General features: G+C 33.2%; 1 protein-coding gene across 1 annotated transcript; it reads right to left on the bottom strand.

The window, feature by feature from the left end:
• Positions 1-7,848: 7,848 nt before the first annotated feature.
• LOC119613330 lies at positions 7,849-24,184 on the bottom strand. Its single transcript, XM_037969341.1, is given in 14 exon segments — positions 7,849-7,901; positions 13,639-13,845; positions 13,947-14,114; positions 14,184-14,602; positions 14,665-14,899; positions 14,970-15,121; positions 15,181-15,376; positions 15,442-15,590; positions 15,593-15,656; positions 17,360-17,469; positions 17,757-18,408; positions 22,932-23,117; positions 23,180-23,343; positions 23,937-24,184. Coding segments are annotated over 12 exon segments (2,601 nt in total). The 5' UTR covers positions 23,255-23,343; positions 23,937-24,184; the 3' UTR covers positions 7,849-7,901; positions 13,639-13,650.
• Positions 24,185-24,907: the final 723 nt, after the last annotated feature.

Here is a 24,907-nt window from a genome sequence, read left to right as displayed (position 1 = left end):
CAAAAGTCAAATGTTTTTCTATTTCATACTGTGGCATAGAATTTTTGTTAACATTTCGCCAACATTCATATAAAATACGTAACAACATACTACGTACTAGACATGTAGCAAACAGTTCAGTTGTCGTAATAAAGTCAAGTAAAGTTTCTACGATTATTATTTTTTTTTTCGTGTTCGAGCTTGTGTTTTCAGCCTGCCGCCCTATGCCTGAGTTTGGTTATGATGTTGATAATAATGAGTTGAAGTGGCCCTATAATGAGGTTTATCGGTTAAAGACATCAAATGGAAAAAGTGTATGATAGAAAATAATAAGCATCACTTTTGCTTTCTGAGTCCATCAAACTATAATTAAAATAATTAGCTCTGCACAATGGGGTTGGGCAAAAATAAATAACATATTCAGGACTGAACAAAAAAAGAGCGAGAATAGAACTAGAACAGAACTAGAACAGAACTAGAACAGAACTAGAACAGAACTAGAACAGAACTAGAACAGAACTAGAACAGAACTAGAACAGAAATAGAATAGAACTAGAACGGAACTAGAACGGAACTAGAACGAAGAAAAAACAGAACTAGAACAGAACTAAAACAGAACTAGAACAGAACTAAAACAGAACTAGAACAGAACTAGAACAGAACTAAAACAGAACTAGGACAGAACTAGAACAGAACTAGAAGAGAACTAGAAGAGAACTAGAACTGAACTAGAACAGAACTAGAACAGAACTAGAACAGAACTAGAACAGAACTAGAACAGAACTAGAACAGAACTAGAACAGAACTAGAACAGAACTAGAACAGAACTAGAACAGAACTAGAACAGAACTAGAACAGAACTAGAACAGAACTAGAACAGAACTAGAACAGAACTAGAACAGAACTAGAACAGAACTAGAACAGAACTAGAACAGAACTAGAACAGAACTAGAACAGAACTAGAACAGAAATAGAATAGAACTAGAACGGAACTAGAACGGAACTAGAACGGAACTAGAACAGAACTAAAACAGAACTAGAACAGAACTAAAACAGAACTAGAACAGAACTAAAACAGAACTAGAACAGAACTAGAACAGAACTAAAACAGAACTAGGACAGAACTAGAACAGAACTAGAACAGAACTAGAAGAGAACTAGAACAGAACTAGAACAGAACTAGAACAGAACTAGAACAGAACTAGAAGAGAACTAGAACAGAACTAGAACAGAACTAGAACAGAACTAGAACAGAACTAGAACAGAACTAGAACAGAACTAGAACAGAACTAGAACAGAACTAGAACAGAACTAGAACAGAACTAGAACAGAACTAGAACAGAACTAGAACAGAACTAGAACAGAACTAGAACAGAACTAGAACAGAACTAGAACAGAACTAGAACAGAACTAGAACAGAACTAGAACAGAACTAGAACAGAACTAGAACAGAACTAGAACAGAACTAGAACAGAACTAGAACAGAACTAGAACAGAACTAGAACAGAACTAGAACAGAACTAGAACAGAACTAGAACAGAACTAGAACAGAACTAGAACAGAACTAGAACAGAACTAGAACAGAACTAGAACAGAACTAGAACAGAACTAGAACAGAACTAGAACAGAACTAGAAACAGAACTAGAACAGAACTAGAACAGAACTAGAACAGAACTAGAACAGAACTAGAACAGAACTAGAACAGAACTAGAACAGAACTAGAACAGAACTAGAACAGAACTAGAACAGAACTAGAACAGAACTAGAACAGAACTAGAACAGAACTAGAACAGAACTAGAACAGAACTAGAACAGAACTAGAACAGAACTAGAACAGAACTAGAACAGAACTAGAACAGAACTAGAACAGAACTAGAACAGAACTAGAACAGAACTAGAACAGAACTAGAACAGAACTAGAACAGAACTAGAACAGAACTAGAACAGAACTAGAACAGAACTAGAACAGAACTAGAACAGAACTAGAACAGAACTAGAACAGAACTAGAACAGAACTAGAACAGAACTAGAACAGAACTTGAACAGAACTTGAACATAATTGAACAGAACAGAAATACATTTAGGCAATTTAAAAGATTTATGTTTTTAAATATAATATTCGTATCACAGTCCAAAATGTTTTTTATACAAAAAATTAAGAATTTGCCTATAATTGAGTATTGTAGCTATAGTATAATTGCAAAAGAAAATATAAATAGACATCACGTTTAAAATCTCCTTTGTTTTTATGGAATTATGGTTATATACTAAATATATATAAAATTATATTTCATTAGCAAAACAAACAATAATTTTGGCAATAAACGATTTATTAATTTTAAATCGTAAAATAATTATGCGACCAAAATGTAACGCTTAACGGATTTGCTTCTCTCTCTTTTTAGAGAATAATGTATCCCTATAGCTCTCATTAGCAAATTTTCGAAAAAATATTTTTCTATAAAATTTTACCAAAAATTGTTACATGTTCTTTAGACAATTTGCAAAAGAAAGAACAATTACAAAAGGAAATTTAAAAAATGTTTTTTTTTTTTCTATAGAACATCTTGAAATAAAATAAAAAATAATAAAACTTTCCATAAAAATTTCGAAAATTTTTCTTACTATAGAAAATCTCTCAGTTTTGTAAAAAAATTCAAAAAAAAAATTGGTTTAAGAAAATAAAAAGTAGGTCACCAAGTGTTTCGGTTTACTAAAACCTTTTCTACAATGTAAATTTTTCCTTCAAACTAATATTTTGTTTTGCAACAACCGTATTGTGTGTAAGAATGTATTAGAATGTGTGTAAAAATATGATCACATGGAATTGTCTAACAAGCACAAATACAAATTTTCTTTACATTTCTGAAATAGCATAAATAATACACACCAATCCCGGTAGTTCGGATAGTCTCAAACATACATCCGATTCTTACTCCCACTTAGACTGCTTACACCATTGCTATGTGTCTTAATTGACATTTAATGAGCTATGGAATAGGCTATAGGCAAGGCTATAGAATAGACTGTAGAATAGACTATAAACTAGACTATAGACTAGACTTAGATAAGACTATAGAATAGACTATTGACTAGGCTATAGAATAGACTAGACCATGGACTAAACATTCTATAGTCTATATACTATAAACTAGACTATAGACTACTATAGACTATAGACTAGAGACTAGACTATAGACTAGATATAGACTAGACTATAGACTAGACTATGACTAGACTAGACTATAGACTAGACTATAGACTAGACTATAGACTAGACTATAGACTAGACTATAGACTAGACTACAGACTAGACTACAGACTAGACTATAGACTAGACTATAGACTAGACTATAGACTAGACTATACATACTAGACTATAGACTAGACTATAGACTAGACTATAGACTAGACTATAGACTAGACTATAGACTAGACTATAGACTAGACTATAGACTAGACTATAGACTAGACTATAGACTAGACTATAGACTAGACTATAGACTAGACTATAGACTAGACTATAGACTAGACTATAGACTAGACTATAGACTAGACTATAGACTAGACTATAGACTAGACTATAGACTAGACTATAGACTAGACTATAGACTAGACTATAGACTAGCTATAGACTAGACTACAGACTAGACTATAGACTAGACTATAGACTAGACTATAGACTAGACTATAGACTAGACTACAGACTAGACTATAGACTAGACTATAGACTAGACTATAGACTAGACTATAGACTAGACTATAGACTAGACTATAGACTAGACTACAGACTAGACTATAGACTAGACTATAGACTAGACTATAGACTAGACTACAGACTAGACTATAGACTAGACTATAGACTAGACTATAGACTAGACTATAGACTAGACCAGAGGAGCGCAAGATTGCCATTACATAGCACGCGTGATAGGGTAAGAAAATTCTGCTGACGCTAAGTTGATACACATACACTATAGGTTTAATTCTTCTTCTTTTTATAATGAGCAATATCAGTGGGTTTGCTCTCACTTGAAAAACAAAATCAAATCAGTTGCTGATCAGCACTTGTCGAAGCAAGGTCTGTACGCGACGTTTTTAAAATACACACAGAAATACAACAACAAAATTTTGAGAAAGCCGAATTAATGTAGGAGAACATGAGAGAACAGTTGTTAGTTTTTTTATATAGACTTTGATATCGCTGGCTGTCAAAATCCATAATAAACATTTGACAGTTAGCATATACTTTATAGTTTATAGTCATTTTATAGTATACTTTTATTTTGAATTGAATTCTGTTCTCTGCTGCTTTACCAACACAAATAAAACTATGGTACTCTATGGTAGTATGTGTTTGAGCAACACTGGACTAGACTATAGACTAGACTATAGACTAGACTATAGACTAGACTATAGACTAGACTATAGACTAGACTATAGACTAGACTATAGACTAGACTATAGACTAGACTATAGACTAGACTATAGACTAGACTATAGACTAGACTATAGACTAGACTATAGACTAGACTATAGACTAGACTATAGACTAGACTATAGACTAGACTATAGACTAGACTATAGACTAGACTAGACTAGACTATAGACTAGACTATAGACTAGACTATAGACTAGACTATAGACTAGACTATAGACTAGACTATAGACTAGACTATAGAGACTAGACTAATAGACTAGACTATAGACTAGACTATAGACTAGACTATAGACTAGACTATAGACTAGACTATAGACTAGACTAGACAAGACTATAGACTAGACTATAGACTAGACTATAGACTAGACTATAGACTAGACTATAGACTAGACTATAGACTAGACTATAGACTAGACTATAGACTAGACTATAGACTAGACTATAGACTAGACTATAGACTAGACTATAGACTAGACTATAGACTAGACTATAGACTAGACTATAGACTAGACTATAGACTAGACTATAGACTAGACTATAGACTAGACTATAGACTAGACTATAGACTAGACTATAGACTAGACTATAGACTAGACTATAGACTAGACTATAGACTAGACTATAGACTAGACTATAGACTAGACTATAGACTAGACTATAGACTAGACTATAGACTAGACTATAGACTAGACTATAGACTAGACTATAGACTAGACTATAGACTAGACTATAGACTAGACTATAGACTAGACTATAGACTAGACTATAGACTAGACTATAGACTAGACTATAGACTAGACTATAGACTAGACTATAGACTAGACTATAGACTAGACTATAGACTAGTCTATAGACTAGTATATAGATATATATAGACTATAGACTAGACTATAGACTAGACTATAGACTAGACTATAGACTAGACTATAGACTAGACTACAGACTAGACTATAGACTAGACTATAGACTAGACTATAGACTAGACTATAGACTAGACTACAGACTAGACTATAGACTAGACTATAGACTAGACTACAGACTAGACTATAGACTAGACTATAGACTAGACTATAGACTAGACTATAGACTAGACTATAGACTAGACTATAGACTAGACTATAGACTAGACTATAGACTAGACTATAGACTAGACTATAGACTAGACTATAGACTAGACTATAGACTAGACTATAGACTAGACTATAGACTAGACTATAGACTAGACTATAGACTAGACTATAGACTAGACTATAGACTAGACTATAGACTAGACTATAGACTAGACTATAGACTAGACTATAGACTAGACTATATACTAGACTATAGACTAGACTATAGACTAGACTATAGACTAGACTATAGACTAGACTATAGACTAGACTATAGACTAGACTATAGACTAGACTATAGACTAGACTATAGACTAGACTATAGACTAGACTATAGACTAGACTATAGAGTAGACTATAGACTAGACTATAGACTAGACTATAGACTAGACTATAGACTAGACTATAGACTAGACTATAGACTAGACTATAGACTAGACTATAGACTAGACTATAGACTAGACTATAGACTAGACTATAGACTAGACTATAGAGTAGACTATAGACTAGACTATAGACTAGACTATAGACTAGACTATAGACTAGACTATAGAGTAGACTATAGACTAGACTATAGACTAGACTATAGACTAGACTATAGACTAGACTATAGACTAGTCTATAGACTAGTATATAGATATAGTATATAGACTATAGACTAGACTATAGACTAGACTATAGACTAGACTATAGACTAGACTATAGACTAGACTATAGACTAGACTATAGACTAGACTATAGACTAGACTATAGACTAGACTATAGACTAGACTATAGACTAGACTATAGACTAGACTATAGACTAGACTATAGACTAGACTATAGACTAGACTATAGACTAGACTATAGACTAGACTATAGACTAGACTATAGACTAGACTATAGACTAGACTATAGACTAGACTATAGACTACTAGACTAGACTATAGACAGACTATAGACTAGACTATAGACTAGACTATAGACTAGACTATAGACTAGACTATAGACTAGACTATAGACTAGACTATAGACTAGACTATAGACTAGACTATAGACTAGACTATAGACTAGACTATAGACTAGACTATAGACTAGACTATAGACTAGACTATAGACTAGACTATAGACTAGACTATAGACTAGACTATAGACTAGACTATAGACTAGACTATAGACTAGACTATAGACTAGACTATAGACTAGACTATAGACTAGACTATAGACTACACTATAGACTAGACTATAGACTAGACTATAGACTAGACTATTACCTATAGACTAGACTATAGACTAGACTATAGACTAGACTGTAGACTAGACTATAGACTAGACTATAGACTAGACTATAGACTATACTTTAGACTAGACTATAGACTAGACTATAGACTAGACTATAGACTAGACTATAGACTATATAGACTATATAGACTAGACTATAGACTAGACTATAGACTAGACTATAGACTAGACTATAGACTAGACTATAGACTAGACTATAGACTAGACTATAGACTAGACTATAGACTAGACTAGACTAGACTAGACTATAGACTAGACTATAGACTAGACTAGACTATAGACTAGACTATAGACTAGACTATAGACTAGACTATAGACTATACTATAGACTATACTATAAGCTAGACTACAGACTAGACTAGACTAGACTATAGACTATACTATAGACTAGACTATAGACTAGACTATAGACTAGACATAGACTAGACTAGAGACTAGACTATAGATAGACTATAGACTAGACTATAGACTAGACTATACGAGACTATAGACTAGACTATAGACTAGACTATAGACTATACTATAGACTGACTATAGACTAGACTATAGACTAGACTATAGACTAGACTATAGACTAGACTAGACTAGACTATAGACTAGACTATAGACTAGAATATAGACTAGACTATACTATAGACTATACTATAAGCTAGACTAAGACTAGACTAGACACAAATTTCGAAAATTCCTACCGGTTGTTTTATTTTATAGAAATTTTACATTATACCATAAATAATAATGTTGTTGTTGTGTGTTTTTTTGTGATATTTTTTAGAATTATGTTTTTTTTTTTCTTTAACAAATGCAAATTTTTGAGACAATAAGCTTTTAATTATACTCGTTTTCATATTTTTTTCTTATTATTTTTATTGTTAGACTTGTGGGTATATATATGTATGTGCTATAATTTTTAATTTAATATTCTTAAAGGACTCGGAAATTTTTGTGCAGACAATTAAGGAAATTAATGCTGTTTTGCTTTAACGACATACTTATAGTATAGCTTTAGTTTTATATGATATTTTCTCATCATCATTGTCAACATTGTAATCATCCTCATCATCTCAGCCTTTAGATGCAGGGTCTCGTTCTTTTTTAGAAAAAAAAAATGAATAAAACGTAAATAATACAAATTATTTTAATATTTATAATATTAGCAAAGAAATATGTTTCATTTATAAATGACTGAATTTGAAAGAAGCAAATGGGCACAAAATATTTAATATAGAGCAAATTAGGTAGAAATTAGAAGGTGCAGATGAACAAAAGTTAATTTGAGAGCAAATTTTGATATTTGTTTTTGGTGCTACAGATTCGTTGCTGCCGATTTACTGCTACTGTTTTAATTATCCATTTTAAAGAAATATTTCTATAATAAAAAAATAACTACAAAAGTCATAAAGGTCTATTATAAAACAATATAAATAATAAACTATAATTATTGCTCAAAGTTTTATTTTATTGTCTGTCTCACTCTCCCTCTCTAAAACCATTATGAACTTTGAACTTAAGTTTTGAGACCTCGTATCTCTCTTACACTTATTCCCTCTTCTTGGCAAAAAAGATTTGTTTAAAAGAACACATATTCAAGTTTCAACTAATAATAGATTTATATTCTTAGAGATAAGAATAAATTTGTATAAGTTATTTTCACAATTTCCCATGTTACATTATCTTTTTAAGCGCCAACACAACAAACCTTTTTTTTAGTCCTTTATTTCAAGAAAAAAGTACTAAAACAAAAATTGTTTACTAAAAACTCAAAAAGATATTGTAACTATGTATGTAGCTGCAATAAAGTAATAATACTTATACATTATCAAGGCATAAGTATACGAACTAACCGTACTTAACACATAATTGTGCTTAAACTAAAATTGGTTGTAACAGAAAAAAATAAAAAAAAAATGGCGTAAAAGTAACAGTTCTTCAAAGATACAAAAACTTAGTATTCCTTTATAATCATTTCAGGCTTTTGCATGACACGGCTTTTATATTTTATGGAAACCCTGCAGTTCTTAAGGAAGTATTTTTCCAAACCAAACTATCAACTGGGCATTTGACAGGACTAAATATTAGATTGTAGATTAGAGTATAGTCTAGACTAGACTAAGGACCAGACTATAGACTAGACTAGACTAAGGACCAGACTATAGACTAGACTATGGACTAGACTATAGACTAAACTATAAACTATACTATAGACTAGACTATTGACTAGACTATAGACTAAGCCCAAACTAGACTATACACTAGACTAAGACTAACTATATACTAGACTATAGACAAAGTTATACCAGACTATAGTTTTATAGTCTAGTCTATAGTCAAGTCTTAGTCTAGTCTATAGTCTACTTAGTCTAGTCTAGTCTAGTCTATAGTCTAGTCTATAGTCTAGTCTATAGTCTAGTCTATAGTCTAGTCTATAGTCTAGTCTATAGTCTAGTCTATAGTCTAGTCTATAGTCTATCTATAGTCTAGTCTATAGTCTAGTCTATAGTCTAGTCTATAGTCTATCTATATAGTCTAGTCTTAGTCTAGTCTATAGTCTAGTCTATAGTCTAGTCTATAGTCTAGTCTATAGTCTAGTCTATAGTCTAGTCTATAGTCTAGTCTATAGTCTAGTCTATAGTCTAGTCATAGTCGTCTAGTCTAGTCTATAGTCTAGTCTATAGTCTAGTCTATAGTCTAGTCTATAGTCTAGTCTATAGTCTAGTCTATAGTCTGTCTATAGTCTAGTCTATAGTCTAGTCTATAGTCTAGTCTATAGTCTAGTCTATAGTCTAGTCTATAGTCTAGTCTAGTCTAGTCTATAGTCTAGTCTATAGTCTAGTCTATAGTCTAGTCTATAGTCTAGTCTATAGTCTAGTCTATATCTAGTCTATAGTCTAGTCTATAGTCTAGTCTATAGTCTAGTCTATAGTCTAGTCTATAGTCAGTCTATAGTCTAGTCTATAGTCTAGTCTATAGTCTAGTCTATAGTCTAGTCTATAGTCTAGTCTATAGTCTAGTCTATAGTCTAGTCTATAGTCTAGTCTATAGTCTAGTCTAATAGTCTAGTCTATAGTCTAGTCTATAGTCTAGTCTATAGTCTAGTCTATAGTCTAGTCTATAGTCTAGTCATAGTCTAGTCTATAGTCTAGTCTATAGTCTAGTCTATAGTCTAGTCTATAGTCTAGTCTATAGTCTAGTCTATAGTCTAGTCTATAGTCTCTAGTCTAGTCTATAGTCTATCTATAGTCTAGTCTATAGTCGTCTATAGTCTAGTCTATAGTCTAGTCTATAGTCTAGTCTATAGTCTAGTCTATAGTCTAGTCTATAGTCTAGTCTATAGTCTAGTCTATATCTAGTCTATAGTCTAGTCTATAGTCTAGTCTAGTCTAGTCTATAGTCTAGTCTATAGTCTAGTCTATAGTCTAGTCTATAGTCTAGTCTATAGTCTAGTCTATAGTCCTAGTCTATAGTCTAGTCTATAGTCTAGTCTATAGTCTAGTCTATAGTCTAGTCTAGTCTAGTCTATAGTCTAGTCTATAGTCTAGTCTATAGTCTAGTCTATATCTAGTCTAGTCTATCTATAGTTAGTCTATAGTCTAGTCTATAGTCTAGTCTATAGTCTAGTCTATAGTCTAGTCTATAGTCTAGTCTTAAGTCTATAGTCTAGTCTATAGTCTAGTCTATAGTCTAGTCTATAGTCTAGTCTATAGTCAGTCTATAGTCTAGTATAGTCTAGTCTAAGTCTAGTCTATAGTCTAGTCTATAGTCTAGTCATAGTCTAGTCTATAGTCTAGTCTATAGTCTAGTCTATAGTCTAGTCTATAGTCTAGTCTATATCTAGTCTTAGTCTAGTCTATAGTCTAGTCTATAGTCTAGTCTATAGTCTAGTCTATAGTCTAGTCTATAGTCTAGTCTTAGTCTAGTCTATAGTCTAGTCTATAGTCTAGTCTATAGTCTAGTCTATAGTCTAGTCTATATCTAGTCTATAGTCTAGTCTATAGTCTAGTCTATAGTCTAGTCTATAGTCTAGTCTATAGTCTAGTCTATAGTCTAGTCTATAGTCTAGTCTATAGTCTAGTCTATAGTCTAGTCTATAGTCTAGTCTATAGTCTAGTCTAGTCTAGTCTATAGTCTAGTCTATAGTCTAGTCTATAGTCTAGTCTATAGTCTAGTCTATAGTCTAGTCTATAGTCTAGTCTATAGTCTAGTCTAGTCTAGTCTATAGTCTAGTCTATAGTCTAGTCTATAGTCTAGTCTATAGTCTAGTCTATAGTCTAGTCTATAGTCTAGTCTATAGTCTAGTCTATAGTCTAGTCTATAGTCTAGTCTATAGTCTAGTCTATAGTCTAGTCTATAGTCTAGTCTATAGTCTAGTCTATAGTCTAGTCTATAGCTAGTCTATAGTCTAGTCTATAGTCTAGTCTATAGTCTAGTCTATAGTCTAGTCTATAGTCTAGTCTATAGTCTAGTCTATAGTCTAGTCTATAGTCTAGTCTATCCTAGTCTAGTCTAGTCTATAGTCTAGTCTATAGTCTAGTCTATAGTCTAGTCTATAGTCTAGTCTATAGTCTAGTCTATAGTCTAGTCTATAGTCTAGTCTATAGTCTAGTCTATAGTCTAGTCTATAGTCCTAGTCTATAGTCTAGTCTATAGTCTAGTCTAGTCTAGTCTATAGTCTAGTCTATAGTCTAGTCTATAGTCTAGTCTATAGTCTAGTCTATAGTCTATTCTATAGTCTAGTCTATAGTCTAGTCTATAGTCTAGTCTATAGTCTAGTCTATAGTCTAGTCTATAGTCTAGTCTTAGTCTAGTCTATAGTCTAGTCTATAGTCTAGTTATAGTCTAGTCTATAGTCTAGTTATAGTCTAGTCTAGTCTAGTCTATAGTCTAGTATAGTCTAGTCTATAGTCCAGTCTATAGTCTAGTCTATAGTCTAGTCTATAGTCTAGTCTATAGTCTAGTCTATAGTCTAGTCTATAGTCTAGTCTATAGTCTAGTCTATAGTCTAGTCTATAGTCTAGTCTATAGTCTATCTATAGTCTAGTCTATAGTCTAGTCTATAGTCTAGTCTATAGTCTAGTCTATAGTCTAGTCTATAGTCTAGTCTATAGTCCTAGTCTATAGTCTATTCTATAGTCTAGTCTATAGTCTAGTCTGTAGTCTAGTCTATAGTCTAGTCTATAGTCTAGTCTATAGTCTAGTCTATAGTCTAGTCTATAGTCTAGTCTATAGTCTAGTCTATAGTCTAGTCTATAGTCTAGTCTATAGTCTAGTTATAGTCTAGTCTATAGTCTAGTCATAGTCTAGTCTATAGTCTAGTCTATAGTCTAGTCTATAGTCTAGTCTATAGTCTAGTCTATAGTCTAGTCTATAGTCTAGTCTATAGTCTAGTCTATAGTCTAGTCTATAGTCTAGTCTATAGTCTAGTCTATAGTCTAGTCTATAGTCTAGTCTATAGTCTAGTCTATAGTCTAGTCTATAGTCTAGTCTATAGTCTAGTCTAAGTCTAGTCTATAGTCTAGTCTATAGTCTAGTCTATAGTCTAGTCTATAGTCTAGTCTATAGTCTAGTCTTAGTCTAGTCTATAGTCTAGTCTATAGTCTAGTCTATAGTCTAGTCTATAGTCTAGTCTATAGTTAGTCTATAGTCTAGTCTAGTCTAGTCTATAGTCTAGTCTATAGTCTAGTCTATAGTCTAGTCTATAGTCTAGTCTATAGTCTAGTCTATAGTCTAGTCTATAGTCTAGTCTATAGTCTAGTCTATAGTCTAGTCTATAGTCTAGTCTAGTAGTCTAGTCTATAGTCTAGTCTATAGTCTAGTCTATAGTCTAGTATATAGTTAGTCTATAGTAGTCTATAGTCTAGTCTATAGTCTAGTCTATAGTCTAGTCTATAGTCTAGTCTATAGTCTAGTCTATAGTCTAGTCTATAGTCTAGTCTATAGTCTAGTCTATAGTCTAGTCTATAGTCTAGTCTATAGTCTAGTCTATAGTTCTAGTCTATAGTCTAGTCTATAGTCTAGTCTAGTCTATAGTCTAGTCTATAGTCTAGTCCTATAGTCTAGTCTATAGTCTAGTCTATAGTCTAGTCTATAGTCTAGTCTATAGTCTAGTCTATAGTCTAGTCATAGTCTAGTCTATCGTCTGTCTATAGTCTAGTCTATAGTCTAGTCTATAGTCTAGTCTAGTCTAGTCTGTAAGTCTAGTCTAGTCTCTAGTCTAGTCTATAGTCTAGTCTATAGTCTAGTCTATAGTCTAGTCTATAGTCTAGTCTATAGTCTAGTCTATAGTCTAGTCTATAGTCTAGTCTATAGTCTAGTCTATAGTCTAGTCTATAGTCTAGTCTATAGTCTAGCCTATAGTCGAAAAAATTTTCGAAAAAGTCTCTTTTTTATAGAAATCTTTACCCACTGGGTTCCCAAGCTTTATATTTATAAATAGATGATGGTTAAATTATGCCACAAACGACAGCAGCTAAAGAAAACCTACACCCCCTCCGCCTCTAACATATTTGTAAATTATAGTGTCAAGTGCTAAAAACGACAAACGTCGAAAAAAATTTCACCGCCTGCCTACAACCCCCAACAACTGCTCCAAATTCAGCAGCAACAGTGCGTGTGATTTATATTCAGTTTGTTTTTTTTACATTTTCACTTTTCTGCAAACCCAAACAATTGTCCTTTCATATCCTTTTTTGTTTGTGCTGTGAGAACAGGTTTAATTTGTCATTAAATTTTTAACAAATCTTTACAAATTTTTCAATTTGAAAATTGTTTCGTTTTTTTATTGTTTATGATAAATCTGTAACATTAGTTTTAGTTGCAATCATACATACGTTAGCTGATTTTTACTTTCCATAAGTTTTACGTTTCTTCATGATTTTCTGTATGCTGGCAACCATGGCTACTTCCGGCATTGTTAGTTTGGCATCTTCTTGAAAGTCACAGCGACGCGCCAAATGCAACCAAGCACGTTCTGGATTTAATGATAGTGGTGTTTGCAACCATGTTACATACTCTATTTTTAAGGAACCGGTTAATAGCTGTAGGGGGAAGGGGATTTGAGCAAATGTAAGTGAGTGGAAGATTAAATGGAGTAGAAATATTATTTAAAGAGTATTCTTAAGTAAAGTTGGGATATTACCTGATCAAATGGTGTATTTTCTATAAAGAACATAGTTTTAAGTAGAGAAGGTTTACTTTCTTTGATATTTTGACCCTGTACACCCTGGAAAGGACTTGGTTCATTCTGACTGGTACCCAACTGTTCCATTAACCAATCTTTGTTGTTTTTCAAGTAGTTATAACAGACCTGCAATTGTTATAGGCGAAGCCCCTACGATGTTAGTAAAGCTCTATCTCCGATATTTTCAAAACTTACCTTCAAAGCCTGTTTACCAATATCCGTAGTCAAAACATCGCTGGTCAAGACCTCTGCAATAAAGTCAGTAATGCCAACTTCCAATTCCATGGCATAATTTGCAGGGGGACTGTGGCTCATACGATCCGAATCGGCTGTACCTATATCATCGATTTTAACCGTGCTAACAGCACTCATGCCACCCGGACCACGACCCGTAGAACCATAGCTTTCCAATATAATACTATCCTTAGCCTGCTTTAAAAACAGCTCTATCTGATCGGTATGTTTATCATCCTCATCAATAGAACATATAGCCTCCGATATGGTATAACAAATGGAGGCCTTGGCCTCATCCTTTAACTTTTCATATTTCTCTGCGGTTTTGATAAGTTCAGTATAGAGGGCGGCAAACATAACTTGCATTAAAACCGATTCACCTGGTATTAAGTAAGAAAATATATTTCAAAACGATTCTTTCTAAAACCAATCCAAAACTTACTTAGAGGTCTTGTTGATACCGGTGTTATATCTTGCAGTAACGAGGTTACTTTATACAAACCCTCGGGTATACAATCCCACATTTCTGAAACACAAGTTAAAGCCAAAGACATGGCCTGATACATGCTGGCCCCAGCTTCCACAGCATTAACCAACATTTCCACTATGCAATCCAAAACGGGGTAAACAAAATGCATTATAGCCTCCAACCAGGGAGGACGTTTTTGATTCCAAACCTTTAGCACACACAAAAAATATATATAGTTTTATAACAACCCCCCAAATATATAACTTTGTATTATCCACCTGTCTCTTATCCAAACAATCACTCCATCCGGGTAAACCTACATCTTCTAAGGATTTTATTAAACAGGATTTTATATCTACCGCTTTACCCAAAGCCACCAATAAATAAGTTAAAGATAAAACTATCTGGCAATTAGTTTGACCCACAGGATCTGTAACATATAAAAAAAATTTCCATAACTTAAGTCTTCTCATTTCTTAATCATCTTACCCAAATCATTTGCTATTAAATCGGCCACATTAAAACATTCTCCTCGACATAAGAAACCTTCACATTTCTTGGACTCATTAATATCTTCGATAAACGAATGTTTAGCCACATTCTTAAAGTTTTCACTAGAGGGTAAGTGTTTCAAAAGATGTCTTAATATTATGCCCGTTAAGTGGGCATCTCTCATTAGCAAGACCTAATCCAAAAAAAATAGATATTTATTTTCAATTTGGTTCAATATGATTCATTATTTCTTGGTACCTTAACTAAAAATGGCCAATCGGCTTCCGGTGAGGACAATAACACCTTTAGCTCTAATGACACTGCTGTGCTGGTATTCAAATCTGCAAATTCGGTTACCCATTGGCATGACTGATCTTTGGGAAATAACCGCGGTAAAGCGAATATATCCAAGCACTGGGTAAACCATGTCGAGAGGAAAACATTTCCATATTTTCGAGACCTTTACGGAAAACCTTAAGGAAGGAGATTATGATTTAAGTACAATATAGTTTAGTCTATAGTGTAGTCAACAGACTGAACTATAGGCTATAATCTGGATTATAGCCTATTTTATAGACCAGACTATAGTGTGGACTATAGTCCTGTCTATAATCTGGACTGTAATTAAGTATATAATATGGATTCTTGCCTATTCTATAATGTAGTCTATAGTGTGGTCCATAGTCTGAACTCTAATCCAGTATATAGTTTGTGCTGTACTCTAGTCTATAGTCTCGGCTATAGTTTTGCCTATAGTCCACAGACTGAACTTTAACCTAATCTACAATCTCGAATACAGTCCGGACTTATCTCACGATATAGTCCATAGTCTGAACTATAGTTTAGACAATTGTCTATAGATAGAACTGCAGTCTAGCCTACAATTTGGATTATAGACTTAACTATAGTTTAGTCTATATTCAAACATATAATGTTGTCTATAGTCTGGCCTATACTTTATTACATAGTCTTGAAAATAGTGTAACATATAGTCTGGCCTATATGTCTAGTCTACACTCTGGACTATTTGAGACTACATCCTATAAACTGAACTGCGGTCTCGTCTATAATCAGGATTATAACCTGAACAATAGTTAAGTCTGTAGTCTACAGTCTGAACAATAGTCTAGTCTATAATCAGAACTATAGTCTATTCAATAATCTAATCCTAGTCTAGTTCATAATATGAACTATAGCCTTGGCTACAGTCTATCGTCTAGACTATATATAAGTCTATAGTCTGAACTATAGTCTTGTTTATAATCTGGAACATAGTCTATAATCTAGATTATAGTCGTCTATAGTATGGACTATGGTCTAGTCTTGAACCTAGTCTGCACCATATTTTAGTTTATATTCAGAGCAATAGACTAATCTAAAGGCTGAACTGTATTCCGAACTATAGTCCAGTCAAGAGTCTGGGCTATTGCCTATTCTATTCTGGATTATAGTGTATTCTATAGTCTGGGCAATAGTGTAGTCTATTGCCTGGACTATAGTCTAATATATAGTCTAGAATATAGTCTAATCTATAGTCTGAACAATAAGCTTGTCTATAGTCTGAACTATAAGCTGGTCTATAGTCTGGACTAGTTTATAGTCCGGACTACAGTCTAACCTATAGTCTGGACTATAGTCTAATCTATAGTCTGGACTATAGTCTAATCTATAGTCTGGACTATAGTCTAATCTATAATCTGGACTATAGTCTAATCTATAGTCTGGACTATTGTCTAATCTATAGTCTGGACTATAGTCTAATCTATAGTCTGGACTATAGTCTAATCTATAGTCTGGACTATAGTCTAATCTATAGTCTGGACTATAGTCTAATCTATAGTCTGTACTATAGTCTGATCTCTAGTCTGGACTATAGTCTAATCTATAGTCTGGACTATAAGCTGGTGTACAATCTGGACTATAGATTCCGGCGCTAAAGGAGAACATCGTCGAAGCTATTTAAAGCTTTGAAAGATTTATTCATTATATGGGAATCTTTTTGCCTTTTTTTAAGCAACATCCTCTAAGTAGGACATTAAATATTTTCCATCCAAATTAATTTAAAATATATATATACCAAGTGTACAACTATGCACATTTAATATCATATAAATTATATATAAAAAATGTTTCCACAATCTAAATAATAAATAATATAAAGTGTAAACAAACAAACCTTTAAGAGCACTCCAAGCGGTGCACCACGCAACAGAAGGCAATAAAAAAGTTCCCTGCACTTTGCATGTATATCACGTATAATGACACTTTGGTTATTTAACTGTAATCCTGTAAAATTTCAACGTACATATAAAAAACAACAAAGTGTGGGAATGTGTATTTATTAAAATATAAATTCATGTTAATTAGATGCAATTTAAAAACATTAGCAAAACATCAACATCATTAGTAGTAGTATACAGTTGGAAGACAGAGAAATGCTCAGTCTACCTAATTCATTATACGCCTCAGTTGTCCGTTAAGTATAGAGTAGACAGCAAAATAAAAAAATGTAGGTATATCAAGGGAATATAAATAAAAAAATAAGTAAAAAAAATCCTTAATTAAAAACTTACCCACATAAGCTTCACCACTCTCACAAACATGCGGCAACAATTCGGCAATACAAAATAATAAATTGCAAATATCACATAAATGTAATTGGGCTCGAGCTAGACTTGTGGTAATTTGGGAATAACGTACAGTTAGGACACTTAAGGTTTCATTCAGCATTCCACCAAATATGCGTTGAGCCATTTTGGGTGGTACCGAATTCCATAAATCGTCCTTGGTACCATACATATAAAGCCACCACATTTGTATGCAATACGAACCACGTTCGGATTCAAAAAATGGTTCCGTATCTTCCCAGTGTAAAGCATCGGCGTCTTGGACTATATAGAGCAATAGTAGGCGACAGTGCAAATCTAAGAGACGCTCTGCTAGAGCCTCCGATAATTGAGAATATTGTTTAAGTGATAGCTTCAAAGCTCCTCCCTTTTCATCTCCTTTGGGTGGACAAATTTTGGTAGTTGCCGCTTGTAGATAAACATTTAGGCAGTTCCGTACTAGAGCCGCAGCTCCTATGGTGGCTGTAAGTACTGAGAGATCAGCATGATCGAGAGATTCTTGAGAGAGCACATGCAAATGTTCTAGTAATAAATCGGCCGATTTGGTTACCAAACTAACGAATTTATCGGGATCAGAACTTTTTACCACAACGGAAGACTGGAATGACATTTGAGTAATATTGTTTAGTCTAGACTATAAACTAGATTTCAGCCTCTAAGCTAAATTATAGTCCCTAATATGCACTAAGCTATTCTTCAAGTCTATGACTATACAATAGACAAGACCGTAGTCCAGACTTGACTATAGACTAGACTATAGACTAGACTATAGACTAGACTATAAACTAGACTAGACTAGACTATAGACTAGACTATAGACTAGACTATAGACTAGACTATAGACTAGACTATAGACTAGACTATAGACTAGACTATAGACTAGACTATAGACTAGACTATAGACTAGACTATAGACTAGACTATAGACTAGACTATACTAGACTATAGACTAGACTATAGACTAGACTATAGACTAGACTATAGACTAGACTATAGACTAGACTATAGACTAGACTAGACTATAGACTAGACTATAGACTAGACTATAGACTAGACTATAGACTAGACTATAGACTAGACTATAGACTAGACTATAGACTAGACTATAGACTAGACTATAGAGACTATAGACTACTATAGACTAGACTATAGACTAGACTATAGACTAGACTATAGACTAGACTATAGACTAGACTATAGACTAGACTATAGACTAGACTATAGACTAGACTATAGACTAGACTATAGACTAGACTATAGACTAGACTATAGACTAGACTATAGACTAGACTATAGACTAGACTATAGACTAGACTATAGACTAGACTATAGACTAGACTATAGACTAGACTATAGACTAGACTATAGACTAGACTATAGACTAGACTATAGACTAGACTATAGACTAGACTATAGACTAGACTATAGAGTAGACTATAGAGTAGACTATAGACTAGACTATAGACTAGACTATAGACTAGACTATAGACTAGACTATAGACTAGACTATAGACTAGACTATAGACTAGACTATAGACTAGACTATAGACTAGACTATAGACTAGACTATAGACTAGACTATAGACTAGACTATAGACTAGACTATAGACTAGACTATAGACTAGACTATAGATTAGACTATAGACTAGACTATAGACTAGACTAGACTATAGACTAGACTATAGACTAGACTATAGACTAGACTATAGACTAGACTATAGACTAGACTATAGACTAGACTATAGACTAGACTATAGACTAGACTATAGACTAGACTATAGACTAGACTATAGACTAGACTATAGACTAGACTATAGACTAGACTATAGACTAGACTATAGACTAGACTATAGACTAGACTATAGACTAGACTAGACTATAGACTATAGACTATAGACTAGACTATAGACTAGACTATAGACTAGACTATAGACTAGACTATAGACTAGACTATAGACTAGACTATAGACTAGACTATAGACTAGACTATAGACTAGACTATAGACTAGACTATAGACTAGACTATAGACTAGACTATAGACTAGACTATAGACTAGACTATAGACTAGACTATAGACTAGACTATAGACTAGACTATACTAGACTATAGACTAGACTATAGACTAGACTATAGACTAGACTATAGACTAGACTATAGACTAGACTATAGACTAGACTATAGACTAGACTATAGACTAGACTATAGACTAGACTATAGACTAGACTATAGACTAGACTATAGACTAGACTATAGACTAGACTATAGACTAGACTATAGACTAGACTATAGACTAGACTATAGACTAGACTATAGACTAGACTATAGACTAGACTATAGACTAGACTATAGACTAGACTATAGACTAGACTATAGACTAGACTATAGATTAGACTATAGACTAGACTAGACTAGACTATAGACTAGACTATAGACTAGACTATAGACTAGACTATAGACTAGACTATAGACTAGACTATAGACTAGACTATAGACTAGACTATAGACTAGACTATAGACTAGACTATAGACTAGACTATAGACTAGACTAGACTATAGACTAGACTAGACTATAGACTAGACTAGACTATAGACTAGACTATAGACTAGACTATAGACTAGACTATAGACTAGACTATAGACTAGACTATAGACTAGACTATAGACTAGACTAGACTATAGACTAGACTATAGACTAGACTAGACTATAGACTAGACTATAGACTAGACTATAGACTAGACTATAGACTAGACTAGACTATAGACTAGACTATAGACTAGACTATAGACTAGACTATAGACTAGACTATAGACTAGACTATAGACTAGACTATAGACTAGACTAGACTATAGACTAGACTATAGACTAGACTATAGACTAGACTATAGACTAGACTATAGACTAGACTAGACTATAGACTAGACTATAGACTAGACTATAGACTAGACTATAGACTAGACTATAGACTAGACTATAGACTAGACTATAGACTAGACTATAGACTAGACTATAGACTAGACTATAGACTAGACTATAGACTAGACTATAGACTAGACTATAGACTAGACTATAGACTTGACTATAGACTAGACTATAGACTAGACTAGACTATAGACTAGACTATAGAGACTAGACTATACTAGATACTATAGACTAGACTATAGACTAGACTATAGACTAGACTAGACTATAGACTAGACTATAGACTAGACTATAGACTAGACTATAGACTAGACTATAGACTAGACTATAGACTAGACTAGACTATAGACTAGACTATAGACTAGACTATAGACTAGACTATAGACTAGACTAGACTATAGACTAGACTATAGACTAGACTATAGACTAGACTATAGACTAGACTATAGACTTGACTATAGACTAGACTATAGACTAGACTATAGACTAGACTATAGACTAGACTATAGACTAGACTATAGACTAGACTATAGACTAGACTATAGACTAGACTATAGACTTGACTATAGACTAGACTATAGACTAGACTATAGACTAGACTATAGACTAGACTATAGACTAGACTATAGACTAGACTATAGACTAGACTATAGACTAGACTATAGACTAGACTATAGACTAGACTATAGACTAGACTATAGACTAGACTATAGACAAGACTATAGACTAGACTATAGACTAGACTATAGACTAGACTATAGACTAGACTATAGACTAGACTATAGACTAGACTATAGACTAGACTATAGACTAGACTATAGACTAGACTATAGACTAGACTATAGACTAGACTATAGACTAGACTATAGACTAGACTATAGACTAGACTATAGACTAGACTATAGACTAGACTATAGACTAGACTATAGACTAGACTATAGACTAGACTATAGACTAGACTATAGACTAGACTATAGACTAGACTATAGACTAGACTATAGACTAGACTATAGACTAGACTATAGACTAGACTATAGACTATAGACTAGACTATAGACTAGACTATAGACTAGACTATAGACTAGACTATAGACTAGACTATAGACTAGACTATAGACTAGACTATAGACTAGACTATAGACTAGACTATAGACTAGACTATAGACTAGACTATAGACTAGACTATAGACTAGACTATAGACTAGACTATAGACTAGACTATAGACTAGACTATAGACTAGACTATAGACTAGACTATAGACTAGACTATAGACTAGACTATAGACTAGACTATAGACTAGACTATAGACTAGACTATAGACTAGACTATAGACTAGACTATAGACTAGACTATAGACTAGACTATAGACTAGACTATAGACTAGACTATAGACTAGACTATAGACTAGACTATAGACTAGACTATAGACTAGACTATAGACTAGACTATAGACTAGACTATAGACTAGACTATAGACTAGACTATAGACTAGACTATAGACTAGACTATAGACTAGACTATAGACTAGACTATAGACTAGACTATAGACTAGACTATAGACTAGACTATAGACTAGACTATAGACTAGACTATAGACTAGACTATAGACTAGACTATAGACTAGACTATAGACTAGACTATAGACTAGACTATAGACTAGACTATAGACTAGACTATAGACTAGACTATAGACTAGACTATAGACTAGACTATAGACTAGACTATAGACTAGACTATAGACTAGACTATAGACTAGACTATAGACTAGACTATGGACTAGACTATAGACTAGACTATAGACTAGACTATAGACTAGACTATAGACTAGACTATAGACTAGACTATAGGCTAGACTATAGACTAGACTATTGGCTAGACTATAGACTATACATAGTCTATACTATAGTCTATACTATAGACTAGACTAGACCAGACTATAGACCAGACTATAGACCAGACTATAGACTAGACTATAGACTAGACTATAGAATAGACTATAGAATAGACTATAGAGTAGACTATAGAATAGACTATAGCCTAGACTATAGAATAGACTATAGTTTAGACTGTAGTCTAGTCTATAGGGAAGTGTTAAGAGCGGATTATAGTTTAGTCAATATTCTAGCATATCGTCTGGACTAGGATTTGTCTATAGCATTAATTCTAACCAAACAGTGTTTCCTTAAAATATGTACTCACAAAATCTCCTTCACTCAATTCCTGTTCCGTATGCAATAAACCCGAATGTTTTCTATACGAAGCAAAGTATTCATCCTCCCACCAGAGAATAATTTTAATGGCCGCAAAAGAAGCATAACGAGGAAAATCCAATTTTCCACCCACCACGCCGGGACACAAACGTTCTTGCAGAACTCTTTGATGTGTCTAAGTTATGTAAGAATTAAATTACTTTCGCCTTAAAGAAAAACTTTGTAAGATACACAAACCTGATAATATTGTAAATCCCGTTGCAGTAAAATGGGCACACGGTCCATAAGATTACCCTCTTCCATAACCTCCATTATGAGAGATTTTTTTTTTTGTAGGTTTTTATTTAGTTTGAAAAGAAGTTAGTTTTATGTTGAGAGTAATGTTAAAGTTGCAGTTGTAACTGAAATGTTTCAGTTATCGATTTAACAGGACTGTTGACTAGACTATAGACTAGACTATAGACTAGACTATAGACTAGACTATAGACTAGACTATAGACTAGACTATAGACTAGACTATAGACTAGACTATAGACTAGACTATAGACTAGACTATAGACTAGACTATGGACTAGACTATAGACTAGACTATAGACTAGACTATAGACTAGACTATAGACTAGACTATAGACTAGACTATAGGCTAGACTATAGACTAGACTATTGGCTAGACTATAGACTATACATAGTCTATACTATAGTCTATACTATAGACTAGACTAGACCAGACTATAGACCAGACTATAGACCAGACTATAGACTAGACTATAGACTAGACTATAGAATAGACTATAGAATAGACTATAGAGTAGACTATAGAATAGACTATAGCCTAGACTATAGAATAGACTATAGTTTAGACTGTAGTCTAGTCTATAGGGAAGTGTTAAGAGCGGATTATAGTTTAGTCAATATTCTAGCATATCGTCTGGACTAGGATTTGTCTATAGCATTAATTCTAACCAAACAGTGTTTCCTTAAAATATGTACTCACAAAATCTCCTTCACTCAATTCCTGTTCCGTATGCAATAAACCCGAATGTTTTCTATACGAAGCAAAGTATTCATCCTCCCACCAGAGAATAATTTTAATGGCCGCAAAAGAAGCATAACGAGGAAAATCCAATTTTCCACCCACCACGCCGGGACACAAACGTTCTTGCAGAACTCTTTGATGTGTCTAAGTTATGTAAGAATTAAATTACTTTCGCCTTAAAGAAAAACTTTGTAAGATACACAAACCTGATAATATTGTAAATCCCGTTGCAGTAAATGGGCACACGGTCCATAAGATTACCCTCTTCCATAACCTCCATTATGAGAGATTTTTTTTTTTGTAGGTTTTTATTTAGTTTGAAAAGAAGTTAGTTTTATGTTGAGAGTAATGTTAAAGTTGCAGTTGTAACTGAAATGTTTCAGTTATCGATTTAACAGGACTGTTGGGTTGTTATGGTCGCCAAAACTTTATTGTCTGATATTATTGAAAAACTCGTTGGTGTTTAAATGTTTATAAAGGAGATATCTGCTCGAAACTTTTGTAATTTTGATAAGAAACTGTGGAAAAAGAAAGAAAGAAAGATCTAGATTGATCTAGTGGTAATCGGTTATAGATCGATATAGAGTTTCGATAGAAATCAGAATTTTAGAAATTTCAAACGTACAGTTTTTTATGAAAGATTTTGAAAGAATAATTGATATTAACTTTCAAATTTTTCCTTAATTCTTTCAACCATCCTCGCATAACCTGAAATCCCAGATTTGTTCTTTAAGAAAATCTTACTTATCTTGTCTCTAATTCTATAACTGATAAATTTGTGTAATCTCAAGATATGTAAAGTGCAATATTTTAAACGTCTACACAAATAAAACTCTAATAATACCAAACAAACAATTTCAATACTTCTTATCAGTAAAAAAAATGGGTTGTTGGGTTGTTATGGTACCCAAAACTTTAATGTCTGATAT

The sequence above is a fragment of the Lucilia sericata genome, unplaced genomic scaffold, assembly GCF_015586225.1.
Source record: "Lucilia sericata isolate MDLA Ls3-8-SP2 unplaced genomic scaffold, ASM1558622v1 Contig002062F_arrow, whole genome shotgun sequence".
Classification (NCBI taxonomy): Eukaryota; Metazoa; Arthropoda; class Insecta; order Diptera; family Calliphoridae; genus Lucilia; species Lucilia sericata.
Note: the sequence above shows the minus strand (reverse complement) of the source record. Positions and strands in the feature narration are given on the sequence as shown.